We start from the raw sequence: 27,660 nt of genomic DNA on the forward strand, positions 1-27,660 counted from the left end.
GGAGACCTTCTTTTCCTCAAGAACGATAAAATTTGAATGCTTTCTTTGTTATTAGAGAACTGTTTGAACATCCACTCGAGTAGCCTGGATCCTGTCTGCTACAGTATTTGTCATCTTAATGCTTTCATGATATTTGCTGAATAGTACATTTCTCCAAGAATGAAGGACCTCTAATAAACATATTCTTCCAAGTAACATAACCTCTTAAAGGTGGGAAGCTCGGTAATCTGAGGACAAAGAGCATTTCATAACATTGATTAATACTGAAGCAATCAAGCTGGCTCACTATTGTATACACAAATACTTTTTTAAAGGCTCCGTTTGTGTTTATCATAGCTTTACTGTTTGCTTTATCTATGACAAACTAATTATGGCTTTTAATCATTTTTACACAAAAAGAAACTGAAGCTACATCCAGTGAGCTGTTTTCATCATCACGTTGGGCTTTTAGTATCAGCCTCAAGGCTTCAGCAGCGGTGGGAAAAGTCAGAATTAAAATATAAAAAAAAAAGATAGATACTATATTTATTCATATAAATGACTCTGTCTGGTCACTTCTAATTAAACTGGTGAAAAATAAACCAAAAATCAAGCACAGTATCAATCAATGATGACACTTCAACAAATACAATTTCTTGGAAAATGAAATTTATATATAAAAACAATCTCCATGACACACACAGAAGGCTAACGAGGATTCTCATACATGAAATTAGATACAATACTTTTCAAAATGATCCTTTACAAGTCTGTGAGAGCGCTGTAAATATTAAAATGGCCAGAAAGCCCATCCTCTGTCAGTCGGTTGGTTGGTTCGAGGGTCAGCTCCTCATAGATTTGTCTCTTCTGTCCTCCCTCTTGCTTTCTTGTCTTCTCCATCACTATGCTGCAGCTCTAATTTGAACATATCAGTATTTTTTGTTATTAAATTCTATAATTCCCTGCTTTTTCCTGCTTACAGCCCCTGACCGAGCCCCAACACACATTCACAATTAGCCGAATTCTTATCATTTATCTCTCCTATTTTGGCTTCCTTAGTTTTATTAGAAATCCCACCCTCCTGCTCCCATGAGCAATCTGACCCCCAATACAACCTCCTCACCTTAATCTTTCTGCTGCGTTTATAAACTGCCCGATAAAGTGTTCTTCTCTGTGTTCTGCGTCTGGTTTTTGGTCGGTAATGTTCCTGTTTCTGCTCCAAAGAACCTCTCCTGGTCTCTGAATGTATTATCTGCATTGACTGAGTGGATATGTTATCAGTCTGTGTGTGCTGTAAATCCACTGGCTTCAGTTTTAAACACAGCATTAACAGTGTGCAGAGCAGAGACGGTTTAGCTTGTATCTGACCCGTTTATTCTAAATAAAAACTAAACTCCGTCTGGACTCATGGTGTGAAACTAAGCACAACACTTGATCTTAGATGTAAAGCATAAAATAAATATTTTATGGCTTAAGCAACAATAAATAATCTGTTACATGACGTATCAAGCAGCAGTAATACTCGCTGTACCACTCAGGGTACTCTTTGTAATGGCTTGCCTTCTCCTTCCTGGAACTACAATTTCATCTTTATTGTAAACCCATCACGGGTTTCAGCTTCGAGCTCTAATAAATAATATTCTACAGCTCGAATCTACACTCACATTAGGAAAAGTATGTAAAGATGCTACATAATGGATCACGTCAGCTCTGTTGAAGTGTCAGTGTTCAGATGAGGGGAAATCTTTTTAATCCACCTGTAAGACAAACACAGAAAGCAACCCGACAATCTTACACTGCTGTAGAGCACAACAGCTGCCCCCCCGACCATCCAATAAACTATTAACCCTTTACATCATAAACCTTTTTTTTTTTTTACAGCATCATGGCCAAATGTATGTGGACACCCAAACCCAATGCCCCTAACAACAGCCTCTGCTCTTCTAGTTTTGTAGTTGTGTCCATCAAACTGGATGGACATTTGCACACACGAGATCCATCGCCAACACAGCTCCTCTGCACAGCGCTGGCAGTAGCTTTACTATTCGTCTGCAAAATGCTACTAAATGGGTAAAACGAGTAATTCTCAGCATTTAAAGAAGATCTGTTGGGCTGATGTCCAAATGCAGTTTAAGTCTTGAGCTCTAGAGTTGCTGTGCAAGGTTCACAGATCAAATTAACTAATATTTCATTAAGATAAAGGTAAATAAACTGTTTTAGCTCCCTTTAAGTAAAAAAAAGTGTTTAAGAGCTTTTGGCTCACAGGGTTTTAGGAAACTTGAGCCACATTAAAGAGAAAATAAGGACAAGTTCTTAATGAAAAACCTAAAAATGAGAAAAGAAACACACAAAGTAAAAAAAGAAAAGAAAGTCCATCCTTGTTTCAGTTTCAGCTGATCTTTGATTTTTGACCAACTAACATGATAAGAAAGAAACTTTCATTTCAGCATCTGCATTTTCTTTCTGAGTTAAAAATATCGTAATCATGTCATTTGATTCCCCTTAGTGGGATTGGGTTAAAAATGCAGTGCAGACTGTTTCCATGGTTAAAATGGCCAAAAACCCCTTTAAAAACTGCCCGGTGACAAAAAGAGGCATCGAGTCTGTCCACATACTTTTGGCCGTAGTTCTTAATTCTGAATCGCTAACACGGATAAGGTCACAGGCGAGGTGACGTGTGCATGATTATACAGTATGATCCACCTTACAGTATTCTGTTACAATGACACCGTAAAAGAATAGATAATCTGGGAAAAATAGTCTATGGGATATGTGAAAACTGCAGATCTGCACTCGGAATTCAAGATCAGAAGGAATAAAAAAAGCTAAAACTTTTCACTTGCTATTCTAATGAAGGGCACAGATGGTAAACTACAGAGAAATGCTGCCGCCGTGATCTGGATGAAGCCACTTAGTCCCTTTTCCGTGTCTGACCCCGGAGTCTTTGGGAGTTACTGGCTGGCTGGCTGACATGTGCGCTTCCAAACATCACTGCGTAGCCCTTCACCATTCTCAATGGTCTGCCCATATTTGGTCTTTAAAAGTCAGTATTCATGTGTAAAAAAATATAAAATCAACTCACAGACAACAAAGTCGAGCTGAAAGTCGGAATAATTCCAGTTTAAATGTTTTAACATTTGCTTTTTGGTATGGAATGGAGAAAAGAAAAGGGGACGTGTAGTGCCTGGGAATCAGAGATGTTTGGAGTACAGCTGCTGTTACCTGATTGTGCTTTTCACAGAGGATTCATGATATAAACACTCGCTAGGAATCTCAACTGGCCTGAGTGGAGGCTCAATGGCATCAACCAGGATGGATGATGAGGATGAAGGTTGAGGAAAGATGCCTGGAGAGCAGTCTGACGAAAAGGGGAACATCTGAGAGACTGGGTGAGTATTGCACATCAAGTATAGCCGTCTTTTGCGACTGCTTCAGTTGATGTTTCAGGACGTTTTCAGGGCAGCTGTGCAGAAAGGATTGAAACGCTGAGGAGACAGGGCCGTCAAACCCTCGACCTTGAACCCTCTGCATGCAGGAACTGCACTAAAGCAGCTTCTCGTATAACTTCAAAAGACGATTGCACGTACCTGCTGCACAACCAAAATCCCCAAAGTCCAGAACCCGAAAAATGAGAACAGGAGGAAAAAAATAGAGGAGAAACTTTGAGCCAGCCTCTCTTTGTTTGGGCTCCAACAGCAGCTGATGGTGATCCTGGAGGAGTCTGCTGCTAGCCCAGCTGTATCTGTCCAGAGTACATCGTCAGGAGGAGCATGATGGAGAAGCCCGTCAGCAGGCCGGCGTTCTGGATGCCAAAGGTGAGGAGGAAGCTGCTGCCGCCTGCATCCTCTTCCTCACGACTCACCTCGTTCATCTCTGGAAACTGTGACACATAAAACAGAGTGTCACTTCGTAAGTATCTAACGAGTAAACAAGAACAGCTCGACCTTATTCAGCTCAGTCACACCAACTACTACTCATTATCTTACCCCTCATTCAAATTGTTCAATCTTTCAAAGTCCAACACATAAAATATTTACAAGGACTCTCCCCTTTCCTAACCAGCTGTTCAAACCTTCTGTTTGTAATAAACAGCCAATCAGAAGAAAGCTGGCTTAGAGTGGGAGGAGCAAAAACAGCTTGTTTCAGAGAGAGGGTAAGCTTGGAGGCAATCAAGGCTAAGATGAGAAAGAATCATTCAGGATTATTTTTCTCATTTATGGTCCAAGAATAAAAAATGTGAATCTGAAAATGAGCAGCAGAGCTCCGCCTCAGGTCAGCTGTCAGCTTAATCGCACATGTTTCAATATAAATATATTAACACAACCTAACGTGAAGGATGTAACAAAAACTGCAAAAGCAAACTGACTAGCAATCAGTGTACAGACTGTATAGTACAAATCATTTATTTCATTAGGCACCTTTTAAGTTTATTACATAGAAACATAATGCACAGCTTTTAAACTTTCTTTGAAATATGACTCTTGGACATCCTGTACAGTGTCTGACAGTGAGAATTTAAAATAGACTTTTACCGCTACAAATAAATTCTGTACTTCTGATTGGATTTTTACTTGTTTATTATTTTTATTTCTCAGCATAACCAACTAAACAGCAACACGAGAACATATTTCAAAAGCCCACTACCTCAAGAGACCCATCTGTGTTGATTTAATCTCATAGTTCACAAATCACTGACCATGTCTGCCAGAGCGATGTAGAGGAACATTCCTCCTGCCAGGGCGAAGATCCAGTTGGGAGAGAAGCTGTTACCGGCCAGGATGCCAAAGCCCATGCCCAGGTAGCAGCAGCAGGCCGACAGGAAGTTAAAGAAGAGAGCCTGCTGTATGCTCATGCCGGCGTTCAGCAGGATCACAAAGTCTCCTGGTAGCAGGAAAACATGCAACAGAGTCAGAACAGCTGACGTTTCAAGTAGTTTGTTTTGTGACAGCAAACAAAACATATCCATTAAATTCATTAAGAAATGTTCTCAGGAGATCTTATACTAAAGGGCCAAAAGGAAAGTAGCTGGGGTTAAGCTTGCAGCCTGATTATCTCGGCATTAGGGACACCCGCCCGCTCAGAGTCCGCCCTGACTCACCCAGCTCATGGGGGAACTCCTCGCACAGGATCGCCACCGAGGTGCTGATGCCCTGGAAAACAGAGGCGGTGAACGAGGCCCCGATGGCCAAGCCGTCAATAAAGTTGTGCAGGCCGTCGCTCAGTGTGATCATCCAGGCCAGCGTGCCGATATCAGAGTAGGTCGTCCCCTTCAGCCAATAGCAGCCGCCACCACTGGTGCCTGACCGGCCACCGCTGTCTGGACTCTGAGAGTCCTGGAAGGAGCGGAGGGAGAGAAACCGGTGGTTCCCACTTTGTAAGTTAAATTTCTTTAGATCTGATTATTTCAACAAGAGTGATTTTGTTGTTTTTAGGTGTGAACCTCCAGTCATAAACTGACACTGTCCACATATACAAAAGTTAATTCCCATTTTCATTTTCTGCGTTCCTCTTCTTTTAAAAGTCCAGCAGACAAGCTGCTCTTTAAGCTGTTACATCCATACCTGTGGAGTCTGTGCAGGGCTGAGCATGAGCTCGCCCTCCCCTGCGTCCACTTTGCCCAGAGCCAGGCTGCTGGTTTCTCCGTTCTGCTGCAGCTTCTCCTTCTCCCCCTCCTCCAAATCCCTGTCAGGGGTTGAGTAATGATCTGCACCGGGGTAGTGGCTGTGGCCGTGGCTCTGAGAGACAGGCGGGGAAAAATCTCAGCACATTCTGATTATTGTGAGCAGCATCTTCCTGACAGGTGAAATAACCTCAACATCTGGTTAAGAGGAGGTGCAGATAAGAGATCTGACTTAAAAGTTGAAGATGTTCCTTTTTGCTTTTGTCGTATTTGCTGGGACTGAACAGCTGAAAAGGCCGACCACGTGATTTTAACCATTTTCTCCTTCAGTGACTCAGTGAGGTCGAGTTCTGTGAACTGTCTGCAAAGCCAACGAGGAATGAAATCTGCTCAAAAGCGTGCAACAAAGTCGCGAGTAAACCACAGCACAAAGTCACTGTTTCACTCAAGGACACGACACCAGATCCGGAGCTCCTTTAGCTCGTAAAATTGTTAGCAGTTAACTAGGTTGGACTGAAAAAGAGCAACCACAAGGTGGAGCAACGGTCCCACAATCACACCCCACAGTTTCTTTTATTGGCTTGTCATTTAAAATTTTAGATTTAAAATCGAGGAAAATCTACAAAACGAGTGCTGAATCTGTGCAAAGTTATTATTTTTAACACTGAAACCGTTACAGTATCCACTCTGAGGCTTTTCGGGTTTAAGGAATTTAATTTTCTAAGAGCCGATGACAGGACACCCTGCTGTATCTTTTTATAATGGAGAACTTTGAAATACAAACACATGCTACACACCACCTATCAAATTGCACCACAGCACTGGCTGCAATATTCAGTGTCTACAGCTTATATAGGTATGCATATATAGAAAACAAGCTTTGCGTATTTGAGTTTATGGTGTTAATCTTTCAAATATTTTACTGTTTTCACAAAACAATGTGTAAAAGAAGAAGAGGGTGAAAGCGGTCGCAGGCAGCTCAACATATTTAATAACTGATATTTAATTAGCAGCGACATCTGAGTGACTGAAGCTGTTAATTTATAGAATTTCACCTGATAAACTGCCGAATAAAACTTTTCTGCCGCAGTTGTTCCCACTTCCGAGGTGCACAGGGAGGAGAGGATGAAGATCCAGGTGGTGTGAACTACGACCTCTCCGTGAGCTTCTACAGCGATTCAAATATTTTATTTACCTTTTCGGAGAACCTTTTATCAGGCATCTTCTAACACATGAGCGCATCTAAGGTAATAAATGATTTATTCCAAATATTTTCATTTATTTTTTAAAATGTCTTTTTAAGTGGATCTTCCTGAGCAGTTGCACTTCTCCCGTTTACAGACCACATATTTCACCATCAAGGTTTTCTATTGGTCGCTCCCCTTCGTCGGGACCAATGACTGGGAATATATCACGTGACCAAATGTCCATGACGCGCCATGTGGTGCCTCATTGGCTGTTACGTGTGTGGAGTTAAATGATTGGCTCTTTTTCTTTCTTTTTTTAAACGTCTCTATCGATCTCATGCCCCGATGAAGGCAAAAACACGAATGTCTGTCAGCAAAATCCTCTTTTGAGTGATTAAATTATTCTTCAAAGTCACGGAAAACAAGAATGTTCAGGTCATCTCGCCTTCCTATTATGTCTAAAAGTCACGAGAACATTTTCAGGTGTCTCATTTTTCACTTTAGTACAGTATGTACAACAAAGACTACAGTGCATAATGTACACTGTATTAGCAGCACCTCTGGCTTCAACTCCAGCTAGTGACTTTGCAAACCTCTGTGTCAGTCAACAGATGGGATCAAACACGCGGTTTGTAAACTGATGATTCAACGCTGCAGGCACTTTCCCAGTTCTTTCTCTCAGTTACTGAGACGACAACACCCTGTCCAACTAGTGTAACCTGCTGCTGCTGCTGACAATAAATATTTCATTGTGTGGCGTGATCACAGCAAAGACGAATCAGAAACATTAGATGCTAGCCTGAGAAACACATGAAGGAGTAACCAGGGATAAACTATTCCCCACTCAGCAGAAACATGACGAGAAGACACTTCAAGCCTTGCCAGGTGTCTGAACAGTTTTAAAATAGTGAACAGAGCACAGCTCAGGCTTTTGCAACACACTGTGAACCACATTTGAAAATAATTACTCTTTCTCAACATTTGCACGTACTTTCTGTAATCTTGGTGACTGGTTTGAACGACAGCGACTATCTAACAATAAAATAAAATAAAACACAATGAAGTCAATTTGTATCACTCTTGGTATACACTCACCCCGTTTTTTTGCTTTAGGAGCACTCTGAGAACTTTTTCAGTGAAGAAGAAGAGGTAAAAGCCTCCGAACACCACGGCGGACTTGGACACGTAGAAATCGACCATTGGGTCAAATCCAAAGGCCTAGCATGCAGAAGAAGATGATGTTAACACGTGCAGCAATGTGTTGCAATAAAGAATGCTTTCATGAAGGGCAGTGGTTCAGGATCAGAGGGCCCCGATCCAGGATCAGAGGGCCCCGATCAGGATCTGAGGCCCTGAATCACTGTCCTTTGTGTTTCTTGCAAAAATCGTATTAATTTAGTTGAATTTAAGTGAGGACTGACTCACAGCTGATTGATGTCTGCAAGACAATTTAGACTATTAATGTCATTTCCAATCAAAAAACCTTGATTTTCCTTAATGCTTGTGCTGTCTATGGTGACTATAAACTTTAAAGCAGATTATTCTGTTGTTCAGTGGTACATACAATAAAAACTCATCCTACTCACTGTGAAACTGTGATTTATCTCACATTAAGTGAAAGGAGAAAAAAAATAACTAGTGCACATAAATACATGTGCACAAGGATTTGAACAATGACAGTTTATCATTTTGTCCTTGCACATCACCACAGTGGATTTTAAAGTCATCAAAATGTGATTTAAATGCAGAGTTTCAGCTTTAATTCAAGCATTAACTGTTTAGGAATTACAGTTATTTTTATATGTAGCCGCTTAAAACTACAACATTTTAAATGTAAGGACTAGAAACTGAAAACTGCCTTACTGGGTTGAGATCAGGTGACTGACTCGTCCACTGAAGAATATCTAATATATAGATTATTTTTTGGAGACTTTTGGAGAAACCTTTTAGTAATATGAGCAGAGAGTACAGCCCAGCACACGGTACAGAACTGAGAAAAAACTCTAGTGACCCAGTTCCACTGGCAGCCATACATGCCCGTGCTTGTTGGGCATGTATGGCTCCACCATGCTTGACATATAATTTGCTACACTTCTCCAAACTTTTCTCTTCCCATTCCGGCTACATCGGTCCAAAGAATTTCATTCCAGAGCTCTTCGGATTCTTTCAGATATTTTCTGGCAAAGTGTAATCTGGCCCTCCTGCTCGTGAGTGTAACCAGAGGTTTGCACCTTGCTGGAAGCCTTTTGTATTTACGTTGATGAAGGAGTCTCTTGTATGCAGTTATGTAGTTGTTTTTGTAAACCATGGAAATAATTCTGTGATCATCTGCTTCTCTTGTCTTCTGTGGTATTTCAGGCCTTTTGCTGTTGCTGAGCTGGTGAGTCCATCCTTACTTTTTAAGAATACAGCAGAGTGTTGATCTGACACTCCTAAATGTCTAAACAGTTATTTGTTAAACCCCTTAAATTAAACCTGAACCTCTGCACTTAAGTCTTTTCTTGAATGTTTGACTTGAAATACACTGTGGGGGTGGGCAGAGCAGCCCTGCTAAAAATGCACTGCAGCAAACTGAGCCTCAGCAGCACCAACACTACCTCTGGGATGAGCTGAAACAGGGCGTTGGAGTACAGAGTGCCAATGGCCAGGGCTATGAAGTAGAGCAGCAGTCGCTTGTAAAAGGTTTTCTTCATGAAGGGCACGACGCACGCCCCGACCAGCGAGCACAGAGAGATCAGTGTCACGCATAGGATCCCATAGCCCCAAACTGATTAACAGAGGAGAAAGAAGGGGGAAGAAGAGAGAGAGAGAAAGAGGTAATCAGTTTGGAAATAATCTTGTCGGATTAATGACCAGTGTGTTAACCAACGTCATGAGTTTTAAAAAAAGGGGGGGAAGACCAAGCAGTTAACTCCCTGGAAAGGAACAATTAAATGAAATCATCCTGAGAAAAAAGAGACATGAAAGGATTTTCAGGAACAGCGAGCCGATAATCCGCTGAAAACAGCTGAAGTGAGACCACCTTTTACTTGTATTTGAAGATAATCACCAGTTCCTCATTTCCACTGATAAAAAGAAGATGTCATTATAGTTTACTCCAATCTCAAGCATTCACACACACACTCTCATTTTCATATCTTAGTGAGGACATCTAATTGACATGCTTTCCCTAGCTGCTTACCCCAACCCTAACCATCAAAAACAAATTCCTAACCCTCAGCCTAAACCCGAACCATAACCTAACCGTAACCCTGACACTAAAACCACATTTTGAGCCTCAAACCTGCCTTCAAACTTGTGGGTTTTTGTCCCCACGAGTACAGCGGCATGCCAATTTTCTGTCCTCACAAAGATGTGGCCCACACACGGTTGTTATGATCTACTCAGGTGTGTCTGTACCACTGTCATAGCCTCAGGCTAAACACTGCAGAGACAAAAGGGGGCAAACGAACTTTAAATAGCCCACTCGTAGCAGAAGGAGCAATGCTAACAAGGGGTCACATTTCAGTTTGAAGGACACTTTAAGGGTGCAGTGCTCCATTTCCCAGGGCTCTGTTACACACAGTGAAACACATGACCCCCCCAAACAGTGACTAAAACCATGTTTCAGGTCTGTACAGCTTTTCTAGCATCAGAACAGAAATTCTCTCCTCAGTTAAACAACATAGGTGGCTTAGATCTCAGTACCAGGAGAGCTACAGACACAGGTACACACACACACACACACACACCAGAGCACATCAGATCAGAGCAAATTCCACAGGGCCCGAGAAAGCCACAGAAAGGAAACAAAGTCAGAAACAGGAAAGAGTTATGAACACAGGAGAGACAATGGCGAGCTCGGCCAAAGTGCCGCAATTTTGTAAATGACGGCAGGTCAGACCGTTTCCAAGTTTCCTACCAAACCCCCTCACAATCAGCTGTTTTTTGGTATTTTTAATGAAGCCATGAAAAGCATTAATTACAGTACTATAAGCATTTGCTGAATTACACCAGCTCATTATGAGAGGGTCGGGTGGAAAGCACTGACTGATTTTTGATGGCAATGCCATGAACGAAGCAGAGCGTAATCTTTGTATGAGTGCATGAAAGTCAAAGGTCTGCATGTATGCATGTCCCGATGTCAAACCTCTGGCAGCAGCTGCAGGATGGCAGTGGAGAACAGCGTGCCAATGGCAAGCGCGATGAAATAGGTGAGTGCGTATTTCCCAAAGCGCGACTTCATCAGGGGCACGATGAAAACTCCGGTCAGGGCGGAGACATTGATGATTGTCACACTTAAGAAAGAAAAACCCCAAACTGGAGTTGGAGTAACAGGAAGGTACAACGTTAAAACAAAGCGCTGTGAATAACGTGCAGTCATCCATCTAGAAATCCAGCTCAAGCTGTGGATAAAAGATAACGTCAGCCAGATTCAATCATACAGGTCAAGCATTAAAAACAACAACAAAAACATCATGTGGGCTCCGGGTGTTGGATGTGAGAAAACTGTTGTGTGAGTGTCTTATGTCTGCAAGATCAGCAGCTACTTTGACGTTCATGCCAACGGCAGTAGATTTTCCATCACTGCAGAGGTGAAAAAGTAAATTCTCATTATTCCAACAAATGCATACGATAGCATCAGCCTATTTGATGTCAGTTCAAATCTGGTATCAAACAGTCATATGAAAGAAATAAACACCATCTTTCAGTTTTAAGGTTTAAGTATACATATAATTTAAAAAAAAAATCTGATCCTTAGAAGGTCTTCCAGTCATTTAAATACAGCCTCAAATGAACAACAGCGCACGACATATTACACTGTGTCGTTATTTCTTTAACAGTTTTTTAAAACCCCTTCCTGCTTCCTGCAGCCAGGTGCTGCTATTCAAAGGCACACGATTACTTGTTCATCAGCCAGTTTAACCAGCTCGATACAACCAGACATTTTGGCAGTTTGCTGGTTTGGAGCGTTCAGGTGGGCGTTAAAAAACACCATCAGCGATCTTAAAGAACAACGCGTGCAAACATCAATGAGATGAAGCAACGTTGTAAAGAAAAGTGGCCAAAAGTCCTGTGAGAGAGTGATGAAACCATTACTTCCAGGTATTGCTGTTTAAAGGTGCTCCTCCAAGCTACTGAATCACTGGGTGCATTTAGATTTTCCACTCGCTGCTTTTGGATTTGACTTTGTTTTGTCAGATAAAAATATGACAGTATAATATGTCGCGTGTTATTGATTGACATTGACCTGATACGTAAAACCAAGAGAGCTAAAAGCAGATGCATTTTATTTTTCATATGACTGTATGCAGCTGCAGCTTATTGATTTTTAAGTACTCAATTAAACTGTTCTTATATTTTCATGGGGTTAAAATCAATGCTCAAACTTGTGTTGACAGATTTTCTGATCAGGAGAAAAACAGGCTGCACAGACAGTTGAATCAGCTAGAAGCATGCACCACATAAATCCTGCAGTTTAATCCACTTTCTGTTCCCTTCTTTAGTTTTAGTAATTATATTGTGATACGCTGCAGCTTTACTCCACCTGGACTCTAGAAAGCAGTCAAATAAAACAATTTAAGTACATGAAGTAGTTGAAGTGCTCACACACAATGCTACAGTTAAATATATCCAGCAACACCTGTAAAAAGAATAAAAGGAAGTAGCCATTGGTTAGATTTTCCATATCCTACAAAACAAATTTTTGGATGCTGTGAGACAACTTCTCAACTTCTTGCTGAGGAAAAAACAAGTAAACAGATGAGCAACAATGGTGATGAAGGGAGATGAGTACAGCTGAGGAAAAGAGATATTTAATAATGTTAAAAAAAAATGCATAAAGGGGAGAAAAACATGAGATTGTATCAGATCAGAAATGGTAAAAAATGGAAATCAGCATCCCGTCATGTTACTAAACTGGATACAAAAGAAAGGATAATCAGGTCATATTTCAAAAAGTATTTCCTCAAAGAAAATCTGCTGCATGCAGATCAGAAGCTGTGACAGTAGTTTCCCAATAGCAGCATCCAGCTCAGCTATGAACCATGGGAACTTTATCCTAAACATTTTAATGACATCAGAAACTCAAACAGAATTTTAGAGAATACAGAGCCAGATGTCTTTGAGCCGTTTAGATGAGTTTGAATCGTTTCCGCTTTCTGATGAAACTATGGTGAAACACTCTGTGGTTTCTGACTCAATAGCAAAACTCTGTTTCCCCACTACTTGGCACCACTGTTTTATATTTCATCATTATTATTTAGTGTTTCCAGTAGCTAATGGACCTACAGTAGCTCTGGTACAGAAAAACAAGAAACACCAACATTCCCATCACTGACTTGATATTGGTTCTTATGTTCAATGGTAACTTTATTGTCTCCAATGGGAAATTGATTTGCTGACTTCGCATCCCTGCTAAGTTTTGCGTCTTTTGGTCTCACACACCCGACACTTTATTAGGTACATCTTCTAGTGCTGGGTTGGGTCCCATTTTCCCTTCAGCATTGCCCTTAACGCTTCATGCCACAGATTCACAGGATGCTGAAAACATTTCTCTGAGATTTTGGTTCATAACGACATGATAATATCACACAGTGATGTCAATCTCCCAAAGGTGCGGAGGTCAGGTGACTGTGGAGGCCATCTGAGCACAGTGAACGGTCATGTTCAAGAAACCAGTCTGAGAGGATCTGATGTTGTGAACCGGAAAACTGTCCTCTTGGAATCTTTTATTAAAAGGGTTGGATGAGGTCAGCGACAATACTCGGGTTGGCTGTGCTCCAATGCTCCTTTGGTACTAAGGAGAACAAAGTGAGAAAATATACCCCAAACAACTAGTTTTGATGATACCTGTGAACTGTAGCCTCAGTTTCCTGGACTGAGCTGACAGGAACAACACCTGATGTTGTCTTCTGCTGCTGTAGTGCATCCGCTTCAAGGATCAACATGTTGTGCGTTTATAGATGCTTTTCTGCATACCTTGGTTGCAACCAGTGGTTATTTGAGTTACTGTTGACTTACTTTCAGCTCTAAGCTGTGTGGCCACTCTCTGATTTCTGGTATCAACAAAACATTTCTTCCCAGAGACGTGCCACTCACTTCATATTTTCTCTTTTTTGGATATTTTTCCTATCAGTCACCTAAATCACCTTTCCTACTCTGATGGTTGGTTCTAACGAGTTGAGATGGAGTACACACCAAAGTGGCTGGTGAGTAACCTGCAAATTCCATGTTTGCAAACTGTCTCCATTACTGCTGTCTAGAGTGTTTCTTTCAAAAGAGGCTCAAGACTTCTGGAAAAATCATCAATCTATTGAGAAATGTTCACGGTGTACAAGAGCCGTGCAGATGAGTCAAAAACCATTTAAACACAGCTGCTGGACACGCGGTTAAGAACATAAGCAGCAGAATAAAGAGAATGTCATCAAACATCATTAAAACAAGTATCTGGTTAAAAAAGGATCATTATTTTATGTCTATTAGCAGCATATCAGTGCTAATGTGAGTCCTTGGGTAAAGCTGGATTATTCACATGATGAGAAAAGAAAAGGTTATTAAATTTCCTCTCTGATACCCGTATACCTCCAGCTAGGAAAACATCTCTCAAGCCAAAATAAGCTGCCTAAAGAGGAAAGTGTGAAGTGAGCTGAAGCCATGAGGGCCTGATAAGGGAAAACAAATTTGTCAGTGGAGAGTGAGAAATGGAGCCACAGCTCTGGGGCCATTTCTTCTTCACCTGTCAAGGATGAAATAAATAAGGACACCGGCTACAGCACAAGATTCAAGCCCAAAGTCTTTGCCTGCATAAAGAAAGCTGTCGTTTTTCTTTTAGCTGAAGCTCAACAAATGTTTTGGACTTTTCTGAACCGATGATCCTGAGGCCTTGAGCACAAAACATCACATGACTTAACCAAAACCTCCAAGTCTGTGATTAGCTTGCTTTTTATACCAGCCACACACTCCAGAGCCAATTTAGTTTTACTTCATGAAGACTCAAAGGTTTTTCTTTTTCTCTTTAAACAGCAGCCTGCACTGAATTCAGCATTTCCTAGAATTTCTGACAGGATGTGCACGTCAAAGCTTTCCAGCCTGGACTGTCTTTACCTGGATGAGATCTGTGCTGCATACTGAAAACGCTGAGAGAAGCTGGACTGTGGACTCTGACAAATGTGCTGGTTTTTACAGAAAACTGAGAAATGCAATCTGAGCTCTTGGCTAACTGTGCGTGCTTATTTTGGCTTTCACCTCCTTCGGGGACACCATAAAATCACCAGGCAACAAAACACACAAATTTCGAGCTGAGATTTGCAAGGTGTGTGATAATACTTGAACTGACAACAGACATGAACAATGAGGCACAGAAAACCTTGAAAGAAATACAGCGATTGCAGAGGAAGTTAAAAAGAAAATATTTGGAGAAGAAACACTTTCTGGATTTATGCTGTTTTTGTCTGAGATGCTGCTTGGATGAATCCAAATGTGTCTCTTCTAAATAACAATGAAAAACAATGAAAAAGGCTTTAAAAGACATTAAGGAGCAAAAGGTAAACTTTGATCAACACATATGTACAATTTCCACCAGAGGAAATTAAAACATACAAATATGTTAAATATTAGTATTTAGTTGGTGCTCACCTTCAGCGTCTGAGGGCCTGGGGTAGGTGTCGCTGCTTTGCTCCTCCCCTTTATGTGCCCTGCAGCTGCCAGCATCCAGCTGCTGCAGCATGGTGGGGCACAGCTCCTGAAAACCCTGGCCATCCAGCCGCGACTCCTCGCTCATGCTGTAAATGGCCAGTGTGTCTGCAGGCAAGCACTGGAACAGGAAACATCCCCATAAATGACCCACACAAGCGAACATCTCACCGTTGGTGAATTAGCCAGGACATAACCAGGATGCAGTGACAGGTTAGCATGCTTTTCACCTTCATGTGGACTGAAAACACAACACAAATGAGTCTGTCAAGACTCATATTTGGAGTCTAGACTAGACGAAATTAACAGGAAGGCACCATTGCATAACATTGGTGTCACCAATAAAATAAATAAATAAAAAAAACAGCATCTGACCAAATAAAAATGATGATTAAATTTTCGACTCTAATGAGTTAATGTTAACAAAGTAACAGTTTAAAATAATCCTTTTCGTTGGGCCTCGTTGTTGCCTCCACCGACTGTGTCATCACAGCACTGTAACATTTATACTGGGCACGCTGAGGCGGGCTGAACCTGCTCAGAGACAGGTGTTGCCCCTCAGAATAAACCTTCATGTTCATGCTGGAACAGAAATAGAAGTCAGAGCTCCCTCTTTATAATCGGAGAATCTGAGCTCTTGAACTGATATATCAATGAAACTAATGTGTCTTTTGGGATTAGTTGCGCATGCGTTGACTCGGGATGCATGTGGCAGATGTCGCTTTAATCCTGACTTAAAAAGATGGATCAGAAAAACAGAGGAAGACAGAATAAACACAGTGAGTGAAAAATTAAAATTAGGTGAATAAAGTGATCGCTCAGATTTTAATGTTATTTATTGTCATGTAATAAATACCAGTTCATTAGATTTATATTTTTACATGTATTTGTTTGCTACACTGTATTTTACAAAGGTGGGAAAGAAAAGTTGGTGCTGAAAATAATAAAAAGCTTTAAGATCTGTGACGTGGTAGAAGGAGCAGATGCCTCAGTATGCTGCAAAGTCAAACTGTGGAACACCCTGAATATTCTTTGTAGCTCGGCCGGTTATTGACAAACGAAACGTTTCAGTGTCACAAACCAACGCCTGACTCACGTGTGACGTCCTAGCCATCATTTATTTTGGAAAGGTTCATACTTGGCCACCAGTACTCACAGCGAATCTATTCAAAGGCAGATCAACAAGTGAGTGAGTCAATGAGCCACGACACTAAGTATGGGAAATATGCTAAACAGCTCAGCTATCTGGAACCGGTACTGCCTGTTTCTTCCAGACCGGACTAAAGCTGGATTTATGAGTCTACTTCAGAGTCCTGCAAAGGTGCACGAATGTTAGTCTTTAACTTCTATTTGTTATAGTTATTCCACAACAGAAATAAAATATGAATTTAAAATGGAGAGAATGAAAAGGTTTTGTACCTTGGAGTTGTTGAACTGGGGAGGTGTGGTTGTTGGTGTTTCAGCTGTGCTGTCGCTTTCACTCTGGCCCTGGCTGAGGGCTGCTAACAGAGATCGCAGCTGAGGGACCGTGATGGTGCTGTTGTCCCCATAGCGGGACAGAAAGTCCTGTAGCACCTGGGCAGGTGACTGCGTCTGACTCTCCACCTGACCAGTCACCTGGCAGAGCAGCACAGCTAGAGCCAGCAGGAACGCCAAGTCAAAGTGAAAGAGGCTGGTGGATGTAGCGGCACGGCCATGAGGGCAGCAGATGAGCATGTCTTCTTCAGTGGACGCAGGACGTCGATCTGTGGGGAGGACAGAAGCCACAAAAAAGAAAGTTTGAGTAAATCTTTGAAATCACTGAAGAGAATGTGGCATTACCTCGCTTTTTAGGAAACTACTTGGATTGCATGTTGAGGACCTGAAATACCAGACTATCAATATCTGTTGGACACATCACTGTTTGTGTGCAAGCACGCGTCGCTATTTGCTGGAAATTCACTATACTGTCTAAACAGCATAGTTTCTGTATGCGACTTCCTGATAAGGTGTGTTAACATTGTGATAGTACGTAACAGAACACAGTAGTAGTAGTAATTTTGACGCATACTGACAATTTTCTGATAGAAAACAAGCACGCTAACAGTAATATATGGGTTGATGTTTCTCATGTTTATCTTATTAATCCCGGCCAATCTGAGCGATCGAGGTAGACGGGCCTTCATCGGGGAGGCCACATCCCAGCCTGCCCGGAGTTTGTCAAAAGGCACCTGAAGGACTCTCGGACCATGAGAAACAATTCTTCACTCTGATGAAACAAAGATTGCACTCTTTGGCCTGAATCCAGGCATCATGTCTGGAGGGAACCAGGCACTGCTCATTACCGGGCTAATAGCATTACTAAGGTGAAGCATTGTGGCAACAGGTACTGGGAGACTCGTCAGTAGGGATGGGAATTGAGAACCCAGTAGTCCAATTCCTTGGAATGGTTAGTCTGCCTGGCTATCCATACTCTAGGCACAATCAGCTGATTTCTGCTCGTGTGTCAGAGGAGGAAAATAGTGGCGCAGTCTACACCGTGGACATTACTTTAATTTTTATTGTATTATTCGATCTACAACAATAATATGCTGCTGTGTGGTTTGGATTGCTCACTATGAAAAAGTCCTGACCCTAAGTTTAATGTCCACACTGAAGTCTTCCTGAGCCCAAGATTGATTCTCTTCTGAATTATGACAACTGAAAGATTTTGGGAGCTTGTAACAGAGCTTCATCCAAAGCAGGAGAAACACTGGTACCAAAACACTCTATAATATACAAAATAACTGCTGCTTGAAGCAAAGCTGTGAACTTCTAATTAAACACCAAACACACAAGGTGACACAAAGAGCTTTTGTAGCACGAAGCACAAGCTGAGAACAGGAAACAGTGGAATAAACACAGTCCCCAATTACAGGAAATTATAGCACACAGATTATCACCGACAATCTCTGTCGACCGGAAATAGGATTTACTGGTCTTTCAACACTTTACTCAATCGGTGTTGGTGGGATTTATCCAACACTGTGTGTTTCGACTATATAAAACCCTTATGATTTCCACTTTTTTAAAAACTCTGACATCACATAGGATCATGTCCACATAGGGTCCACTGTTGTAACAGAGTCTCTATTCATGTCTGTGCACCCTGCAGGCAAAGCTGGGCTGAATAAACACAGCCATTCATTTTGTTGTAAAGAAGCGCTCACCTTTTCCTACAGAGGTGCGTAATGATAGCCGGTGAGTAAAGAGGCTGTTTCAGTCGGTCTGCCCTGAGGCTCCCAGCCTGCTGAGTAATGCTCACGGGTAACTTGAGAGCTGAGATAGATGTGGGGAGGGAGAAATGTGAGTCTGGAGAGAGCAGCAGGGTCCTCAGGAGTGCAGCGGGCTGTGGAAGAGAGGGAGACAGATAAAATGAAGGTTACAAGTCGCTGGTTAGGAGGAAACAAATAGGGAGAGGTAGACAAAAAGAAATGAGGACTAAAAAGAAACCTGACATGGCAGCTGCCAGCTCAAATCTACCGTGTGTTCTCTTATCCATCGATTCGTCCTCTTCCTGTCTGACACTCGATCCACAAAGTCAAGAACTGAGCCGAACCCTGAATATTTCTTTTCTGCAACTGAAGTGTTTCTTGTTGACACCTATGCAGTTACTTAAAACTGAAGCGTTAAACAGCTCTGAAAAAGATTAATTAAGAAAAAGCAGGCCGACGTGCAAGCAAGTGATCAGGATGATTCACTTTGAAATTTCTCACTTCCAAACATCACTGATGTTTTGGAAAAATGCAGCCTTACCTGAAAAAGTAAAAGTTTTATTTTATCTGGGGAAAGTTGACTAACCAATTTGAGTTCAGGCACCGTCTTTACGTCTCTCTCCAAAGGTCTCTGATCTGAGGAGGCAAAGAGAAGACTCTCCTCTTCTCCCCAGTGAATTACACCCTCTCTCCCACATTTTCCCCTCCACTTGGCCTAATGAGGCCTTATTCTGGAGTTGGTGGAGGAGAGAAATAGAATAAAACTTCAAAAGCATCTTTAGGTACCACTTTTTCAAACTTTCTTCCCTGCAAGTCTCTGTTGCACAATCCTCCTTAAAGTTGCAGGAGCTCTGAACCTTGGCCTCTTTCCTGCTGGCTGCTAATGTTCAGGCACACGGGGAAGCTGAGAGTAAACAATGGTACTAAAATAAATTAGTCAAGCTAAAATTAATACAACAAATACTTGCTCCTAACTTTTTAAAGCTGAGGTTTTCCTGCAGTAGGCAGTGGGAGAGTGTGGTGGACACTATGTTGTGCAATCTGTAGAGTCTATTTGTGAGAAAGGCTTAAAACTGAGCACGCTGATGTGCAAAATAGAAGTGGTGCAACATATTTCATGGGTCTGTGAAGTCAGACTGTTTGTGTTAAGTAGTTGACAGAAGCCTAGCAGATATTTGATTTCTTTTTATAATGCCACTGCCTTAGCCAAACATCCTCATATTAACAGGATTTGCTTGGTTAAATAAAAAGGTCTTAAGTACCTCTAATCTTAAGAATGAGATGAAGTAACAGCCAGCTGTTTTGAAGCTTCACCTTGTGGTTTAACTGCTGTTAGTGGTCCCTGTGACAACCAAGGAAAGCTGCCAGAAGTAAACTGATATCTCTCTCATCTTGTGCATTTATTTTTTATAAGAGAGTCAAGGTGTGTCAGCCTATATTAGAGAGTGAAAGCACAAAGGTGAAACGCATTCACGGGCATGTTCGAGACAAATGTTTGTCTAGAAGAAGGGGAGAACATGTTAAAGAGACCAGTACTGAGGGGAAAAGCCAAGACGCATTTTCTACAGGACAGTATATTACAGTTTTCTGGTTCTTTTTGCAGCCTAACAAGTCTGACTCAAAAGTTTCCCAATATGTATGTGTTAATTCCTCTAAAACCAAAGAAAATGGGCAGACACCAACCAAACCCAGAAGACTAGAAGCTCTGCTGCTACGTTACACATGAACCACCCAACAAACACAGGAAGAAAGGCTTTAACATTCAATTAATATGTTGAAACTTAAGAACCAGCCATGTAATCTTCCTTAACACAAACACAACATGTCGGGTATTCACATCTTGTGAGGACATCTAATTGGCATAATGCTTACCCTAACCATCAAAAATGAATGCCTAACCCTAATATACCTAACCATAACCTAACTGTAGCCTTTACACTAAAACCACATTTTGAGTCTCAGAAATGCCTTCAAACTTGCAGGGACCCTGATTTAGGTCCCCGTAAGTGCTGCTGGTCCCCACAAGTATAGTAAGCTTCCAATTTTTGGTCCCCACAATGATATAAATACACGCTCACACACACACGCATGCACCACACACATGCAACAAGGATGTTTGCAGTCAGTCGATGACATAAATCGTCAACTATCAAATGTCAATATCAACACAAGCACCATAATTGCTGTGTTAGAAACCTGCCTGGGATAATCTCCAGGTTACACACACTAAATACACACATGCATCTCAGCGTCTGGAGGATGTGCAGCTCCAAAAAGTCGAGCTATGATAAACAGTGAAGGAGCAGAAACATTCCTCACTGGCAGATGGCTACGGTCCAATCAAAACAAGTGCCCCGAATGTTGGGTCACGCTCATGTCACCATGTCTGTTTTAGTGGTCACCATGTCACCATGTCTGTTTTAGTGGTGTGTGTGTGCCCACAGATAAGATAAAGGCTGGCAGACGAGACTGGCAGTCTGCAGCACAGATGTGAGCTCTTCAACATGATGGTGAAGGCCATGGATGGAAAGCATGATGATTACATGGGAGCTGGCACAGGGGTGAAGGAGGGAAAAAGCTTAGTCACCAATCCCGACAGCACGCAGAGGACCTCGGATGTCTCAAGACGTCACCTGTTTGTCTGACTTTGTCTTTTTAGGCTCCCATCGTGACAGGATAATCTCTCCCTGATCCATACCCAACCCCCCAAATAAGTAAACATATAATGTTCACTTATCATTTCAGTGATACATTTTTTTTTATTAGTATGTATTCTTGAAGATTTGTTCCCATTTTCAAAATAAGTGTAACTGGCATTTAAATACACCATTTAAATACAAATAAGTATAAATACAATGATTATATTTCTCTATAATATGAAATACCAATGAAGAGGAAATCTAATCTAACACTGGCATGAAAATGAATCCCGTCAAACTGAAGCGCTGACAGGAAGGACACACAAGACAAATCGGGTTTCCGTTACAGATCAGGTAGCCATCCACGAGCAAGCATGAGAATACTGCAGCCAGAGAAAGCCGTGAACTCGCAGGCTGAGGTCACCGCGGTATCAGAGCACTTTCAGAATCAGAATCAGAAACTTTATTGTCATTGTCATGAGAACAACGAAATTAAGAATGGTCCCCGATCATTGCATCATCCCTAGCAATATCAAAATATAAATAAAACAATAAAATTCAATAAATAAGATAGAATACTTAAAATACTAATAAGATATAACAGTAAAACATTCACATACATTCCCACACACATGCTTCAGACCGTGCATAGATTAACACAAGAGTGGCGTGATGGACATTTTTTTGTAGTATTCAGATGTGTTATTGCAGTTGGATAACAGCTGTGTTTGAGTCTATTAGTCCTTGCTCTGATTGCCCTGTACCGTCTGCCTGAGGGCAACAGTTCGAACAGGGAGTGGCCAGGATGTGAGGTGTCTTTTATGATGTTTTGGGCCTTTTTAAAACAGTGGGCGTTGTGTAGAACTTCCAGTGTGGGGAGAGGGCAGCCAGTGATCTTTTGGGCGGTGTTAATGATCCCTTGGAGTGCTTTCCTCTGAGCCCCTGTGCAGCTAGTGTACCAGATGCATATGCAGTAAGTTAGAACACTCTCAATGGTGGCTCTGTAGAAGGACACCAGCAGTCTCTGTGTGATGTTATTCCTCCTGAGAATTCTCAGGAAGTACAGTCTCTGTTGGGCCTTTTTCAGCAGCTCGGAGGTGTTCACACTCCAGGAAAGGTTCTCCTCTATATTGACTCCCAGGAAGCGGAAGCTTGCCACCCTTTCTACACAGTCCCCATTTATGAATAGTGGTTGGATCTCTGCCTTTTTCCTTCTGAAGTCTATTATGAGTTCTTTGGTTTTTGAAGTGTTGAGGAGGAGGTTATTGGCCTTACACCATGACGTCAGCTGCTCCACCTCGTCTCTGTACGTAGACTCGTCTCCCTTGGAAATGAGCCCCACCACTGTGGTGTCATCTGCAAATTTCACAAAGATGTTGCTGTGGTGGAGAGGAGTGCAGTCGTGTGTGTAGAGAGAGTAGAGCAGTGGACTGAGCACACAGCCCTGGGGTGAGCCAGTGCTGAGACTCAGGGCTGAGGATGTGTGATGGCCAACTCTGACTCTCTGTCTACGGCCCGAGAGGAAGCTATTGATCCACATGCAGGTGCTGTATGGAAGCCCCAGGTCTTGTAGCTTGGCCACCAGTTTGTGTGGAAGGATGGTGTTAAAAGCTGAGCAGTAATCCACGAAGAGCATCCGCACATAGCTACCATGCTCTTCCAGGTGAGTTAATGCAGCATGGAGTGCTGTGGCTACAGCGTCTTCCGTGGATCGGTTTGCTCTGTAGGCAAACTGGTGTGGATCCAGGCTGCAGGGCAGGGCTGCTGTGATGTGTCTGCGGACCAGCTTCTCAAAGCATTTCATTACCACTGGGGTGAGTGCCACCGGTCTGTAGTCATTCAGGCCGGTGATGTGGGGCTTCTTAGGCAAGGGGACTATGGTGGAGGACTTCAGGCAGAGTGGGACAGTCGCCTGTGCGAGGGATTTGTTGAAAATCCTGGTGAAGATCCCAGCCAGCTGTCCTGCACAATCCCTCAATATTCGACCTGGCACACCATCAGGACCCGCCGCCTTCCTCGGGTTAACAGCCTGCAGCATGCGCCTCACCTCGTGCTCTTCCAGGGTGAGGGTGGTGCTGCTATGGGTGGCGTGTTGCTGCTGTGGCTCCAATACCTCCGGTACCCTGGTCTCAAAGCGGGCAAAGAAGATATTCAGCTCCTCTGCCAGCTCCAGGTCACCGTCCGCAGCTCCGAGATTGATCTTATAGTTGGTTAGGTGCTGGATGCCTTGCCACACCTGCCGGCTGGTATTACTCTTCAAATGGTCCTCGATCCTCCTCCTATAGTCCCCCTTTGCCTTGTGGTGATTAACCATTATTACCAGTGTTTTCTGCACTACGGTCACATCTCACGGCTACTGCACCCACGTGTAAACACCGCTCGATGACCAGTTTCCCTCGTCATCACCAACTTCGTGTGCTGACAAGGCAGAAATGAAGTCAGCGGTGGGTTACAGGTCTCACAGGACTTCTGGCTGACACTTTACCACCAGCCTCAAAAACAACATGAATAACTGCTTTCCATGGATTAGTTTAACCAAACAAACCATGACCACTCCAAACCCACGCATCCTTTTAATAAATTTGTGAGTAATTAGGGTGATGCATACTGATGAGCTAATCCACAAACTAAACCATCCATCATAAAGCACAGAAAGAAACTTTCTGCTCGCATTTCGCCTTTTTAAATAAGCCGGCACCATGAGGCTCCGTACAAGGAGCATAGATGTCGTCATTTGGCACCAGAAAGTTTTAAAAGGGTAGTCTGAAGAGGCAGATCTCAAGAAACAAGTAGGTGTAACAAAAAAAGAAGAAGAAAAGTGGAATTTCGTAACAAAACGAAACAAAAGAAGAGCACAGGGGAATTAAACCAAACAAAGCAGTGAATAAAAGAGGCGCCTGAAACTGTAAGATTAAGTAAGATGTACTTTGTGTTTTTCCAAAAATAAAATCAAACAGCATAATTGCAGTCACTCGTAACAATTCTTATCCTTACTTTCAGCTGGGGAAGATCACAAATCTGTACAGAGAAGTAATAAGTCAACACAGCATTTATCAGGCTAGATATTAACACGTTCACATGAAAGGGATGGCGTTGGTGTTATATTACTGATCACAAACTGGGGTAGGTCTACTGAAGGGAGATTTTACAAGGAGAAATAAAACTTTGGCCAGTGTGAAGCAGGTAAAGCTGCCATAAATGCCGTCTGTGGACGAGAACACATTCATCAGTATCACAGCTCCGTCATTAACACCTGACGTACCAGCGAATGACAAACGCTTAACTATGTTCAGGCGTTTAAACTCTGATAATAAAGGATAAATATAAAAAAGAATTTTAAAAATGAATTCAAACTTAGGCTTGATCTATTTGAAAAACTGACATAAGGTAAAAAAAAAACAAAAAAGTACAAAGTGCTCTGTTTTAGGATCATATATAGAGGCTTACAGAGCAATAAAGTTATTTTTATATTGCAGCCAGAACAAATAAAGTTGCTTCTAAGAATCCGTATTTCTTACCGATGCTCTTCGGGGAAAGATAAAACTCTGCACTCTGAAGTCGAAGAGATCGTACAGAGATAGTTTTTTTAGAGATTTCAATGATTAACAGGCAGTGATTTCATTCATGTTGCCCAACAAAATGATGATAAGAACACTTGGTATTAAATGCTGCCATGCCATGTGTGTTTCCATAAAATCAATATTTAGGTCTTTAAATAACAAAAGTAACGACTGCCAGTCCCAAACCTGGATAAATAAGGAGGGTTGTGTCACTAAATAGCAAAATTACATTCAATATCAGTCACTCTTATTAGTCCAATAACTGTACTTATCAGACTTGTGACAAATCTAAAAACATAAACAAGCTCTCAGATCTCTGATCTGGTTTCAACAGGCTTTCTCTGCAGACTTGTGCTGACTACAGAGCATGCATTTCATCCTACCTTTTCTATGAATGGAGACTGCTTTTGAACAGATCCTTTGCAATTTCCAGCAGTTTGCACCTCACATCTCGTCCGTCCTCTCACATCTGCACTCTGTCCTCTCAGGCCACTTTATATACAACCACAGGGAAGACCAGGTGAGGCTGTGCATGCCTTCATCAACCCCTAATTACTGTTTCGCTTGGTTCTCGTGCAGTTATCATCAACCAAAGCCGTCATTAGATGATAGAGTGATAGCTGTGGGCACTGTTTTGGTTCACCAAACACATTGTTATTGTGCTCCACTCATCCTGACTACACTCCAAACGACCACCAACCATAAAATTAAAGGGTTTCGACGTGACCCGGACTGACTCAGACCCCATCTCTCTTACCCAGGGCAGGAATCCAGACACAGAAAGCCACAGAGCACGTGCACTGAAGGAAGTTACACACATTTTAAGTGGTGGGTTACTGTTTCCTTTTTACTTTAAGAGAACATTAAAGATAAACTGCAGCCATCAAATTAGTTAAGGTAGAGTTTTTTTATCAAGAGTAAGTTAAACATGACGTGGATTAAATCCAGTCTTAGACCATAAACCTTGACCACATAGCGCATTATTATGTGCTATCATACAGGCGTGGAACAAACAAAATATGAATCCAGGGCCTTTAGCACACAAAGTAAAGCGCATACACATCACCCAACGGGCCTGTGAGAGCAGTGAAACATCTCACCCGTCCCAATTTCATATCGAAAATGCACCACTGATGGCAAGAGGAGGACAGATGTCAGTCTAATCCTGACTGAAAAAAGCCAGATCATGCATCAGTGACAACAGGCACATCTTTTCAGATCAGATCTTTGCTCATTTCTCACCTGCAATCCAAACTCTATTAATAGTATTTCCCTTCACATGTCTAGTGTTGGCTCCACTCCACGCACAACATGTTTGTGTAGGTGGTGCACGCACAGAGAGAGAGCTGTCAAAGGAAAAGCTGCCATGCTTTTTTATTTTACAAAGTTCAGCACCAAACAAATTTAACATCATTGCTTTAAAAAATTATTAATGTATATCTTATAAAGCAAGAATCGTATGACATATGCGACATGCCCCTTTATATGTGAAAGCCCACAGAGCCTGAAGCAGAAAGTCAGCTTAACAGAGAATTTGATATCTTTTATCCCCAAATGTGGTTTTAGGTTTGGTCACACCAGCTAATGCAAAGAAAGGCTGGCTGTGTTAAACCATGTTTGTAGTACACCCCTCTGTGCTCATATCTCCAAACCATAGTGTCTGTATGCACACACACTGTAGTTATTTTACAACAATAACACTGAAAGTAATAAAATGAAATACAACTAAATAAAACACTAAACTGAATTGTAAAGTTAACAATTAAAATAAAGGGCCTTTGAGATACTTGTAAAGTCTCCAACCTCATTCACAATACTCCTAATCATTATTACTTTTAACTTTCTGCAGACTGTAATATAAACTATAACATTTCATAATGTGACCTATAAACTACAAGCGACCCTAAACGACTGACGAGGCAGTGGACTTTACAGGTTTAAGCAACTGTCAGCGTGAGCAATAAAAGATAAATTAACAATTAACTCATCCTATGCAATACATCTGTATATAAGTTGAGTAAAAATTAGAAGCAGTAGTAGTACTGAATAACAGTTCCGACTTCCAGTGACCAAAATGAGATTTAATGTGTGCCAGAAAACAGATATTACATGCATACATTAAAGGGACTCTTTTTTTATTGGCAGATTTCTACAGACACCTGGGTGAGTCTCACCTGTCTGCACTCCTTTATTTCTCACCAAAGACAAATCTATGGATTATCGTGGAGAACACTAAACCCAAAACTGAATGAGTTAAAAAGCTTGAAGATTACTTATCTAGCTTTATAATGTTAGCTTCTACACTAAAAAACAATTGATTATTTAGCTATGGTCTTAAATGCTTACGTTGAATAAACACGGACACACTACCCTGTGTTCATCAATAAAACTGAGCAGACGTTTTATCTTAGTGGTCTGATAACCTGGAGTCAGGTATATTAGCTGGTTTTAGATTAGCCTGGAGAGTTAGCTTACCGGGTGCCACTGTTAGGGACAGAAAATCAGGCTTGACGTCAATTCCTGTCAACAATTCGATTCCCGTAGCTCCGACACGAACCGCGACGTCAAATACAGGGAGTGAAAATGTCAGCTGTGGTGGGGACGATCCATCCGGCACTGCTCAGGCGTTCACACAGACAGGACGCTTGCTTTTTAGCCCCTAGCAGCAGGAACGCGTGGAGGACGTGGTCGTTTTCACTGTGGCGTCACAGACCGCACTGGCTTTTTCCACATGGTCGTGTCTGCCACCTTGCGTTCAAAGGTGGTACT

At 41.9% G+C, this 27,660-nt stretch overlaps 1 protein-coding gene across 3 annotated transcripts; it reads right to left on the minus strand.

The window, feature by feature from the left end:
- Window positions 1-620: 620 nt before the first annotated feature.
- On the minus strand, window positions 621-27,594 carry slc39a14 (solute carrier family 39 member 14). 3 transcript variants are annotated; one of them, XM_080894680.1, is made up of 10 exons: window positions 27,367-27,594; window positions 18,648-18,826; window positions 16,879-17,204; window positions 15,403-15,580; window positions 10,916-11,085; window positions 7,882-8,004; window positions 5,541-5,714; window positions 5,078-5,312; window positions 4,676-4,860; window positions 621-3,859 (listed from the first exon to the last, which is right to left on the minus strand). In XM_080894680.1, the coding sequence occupies exons 3-10, from the start codon at window positions 17,173-17,175 to the stop codon at window positions 3,707-3,709; spliced, it is 1,515 nt and encodes a 504-aa protein (XP_080750806.1). In that variant the 5' UTR covers window positions 17,176-17,204; window positions 18,648-18,826; window positions 27,367-27,594; the 3' UTR covers window positions 621-3,706. The 3 variants fall into 3 exon arrangements, with proteins under 3 accessions (XP_080750806.1, XP_080750804.1, XP_080750805.1); XM_080894678.1 differs by lacking the exon at window positions 10,916-11,085 and adding an exon at window positions 9,384-9,553 and having other exon boundaries at window positions 623-3,859; window positions 27,367-27,592; XM_080894679.1 differs by lacking the exons at window positions 10,916-11,085; window positions 27,367-27,594 and adding exons at window positions 9,384-9,553; window positions 25,275-25,394 and having other exon boundaries at window positions 623-3,859.
- Window positions 27,595-27,660: the final 66 nt, after the last annotated feature.

Source organism: Rhamphochromis sp. 'chilingali', assembly GCF_963969265.1.
Source record: "Rhamphochromis sp. 'chilingali' genome assembly, chromosome: 10".
Lineage (NCBI taxonomy): Eukaryota > Metazoa > Chordata > Actinopteri > Cichliformes > Cichlidae > Rhamphochromis > Rhamphochromis sp. 'chilingali'.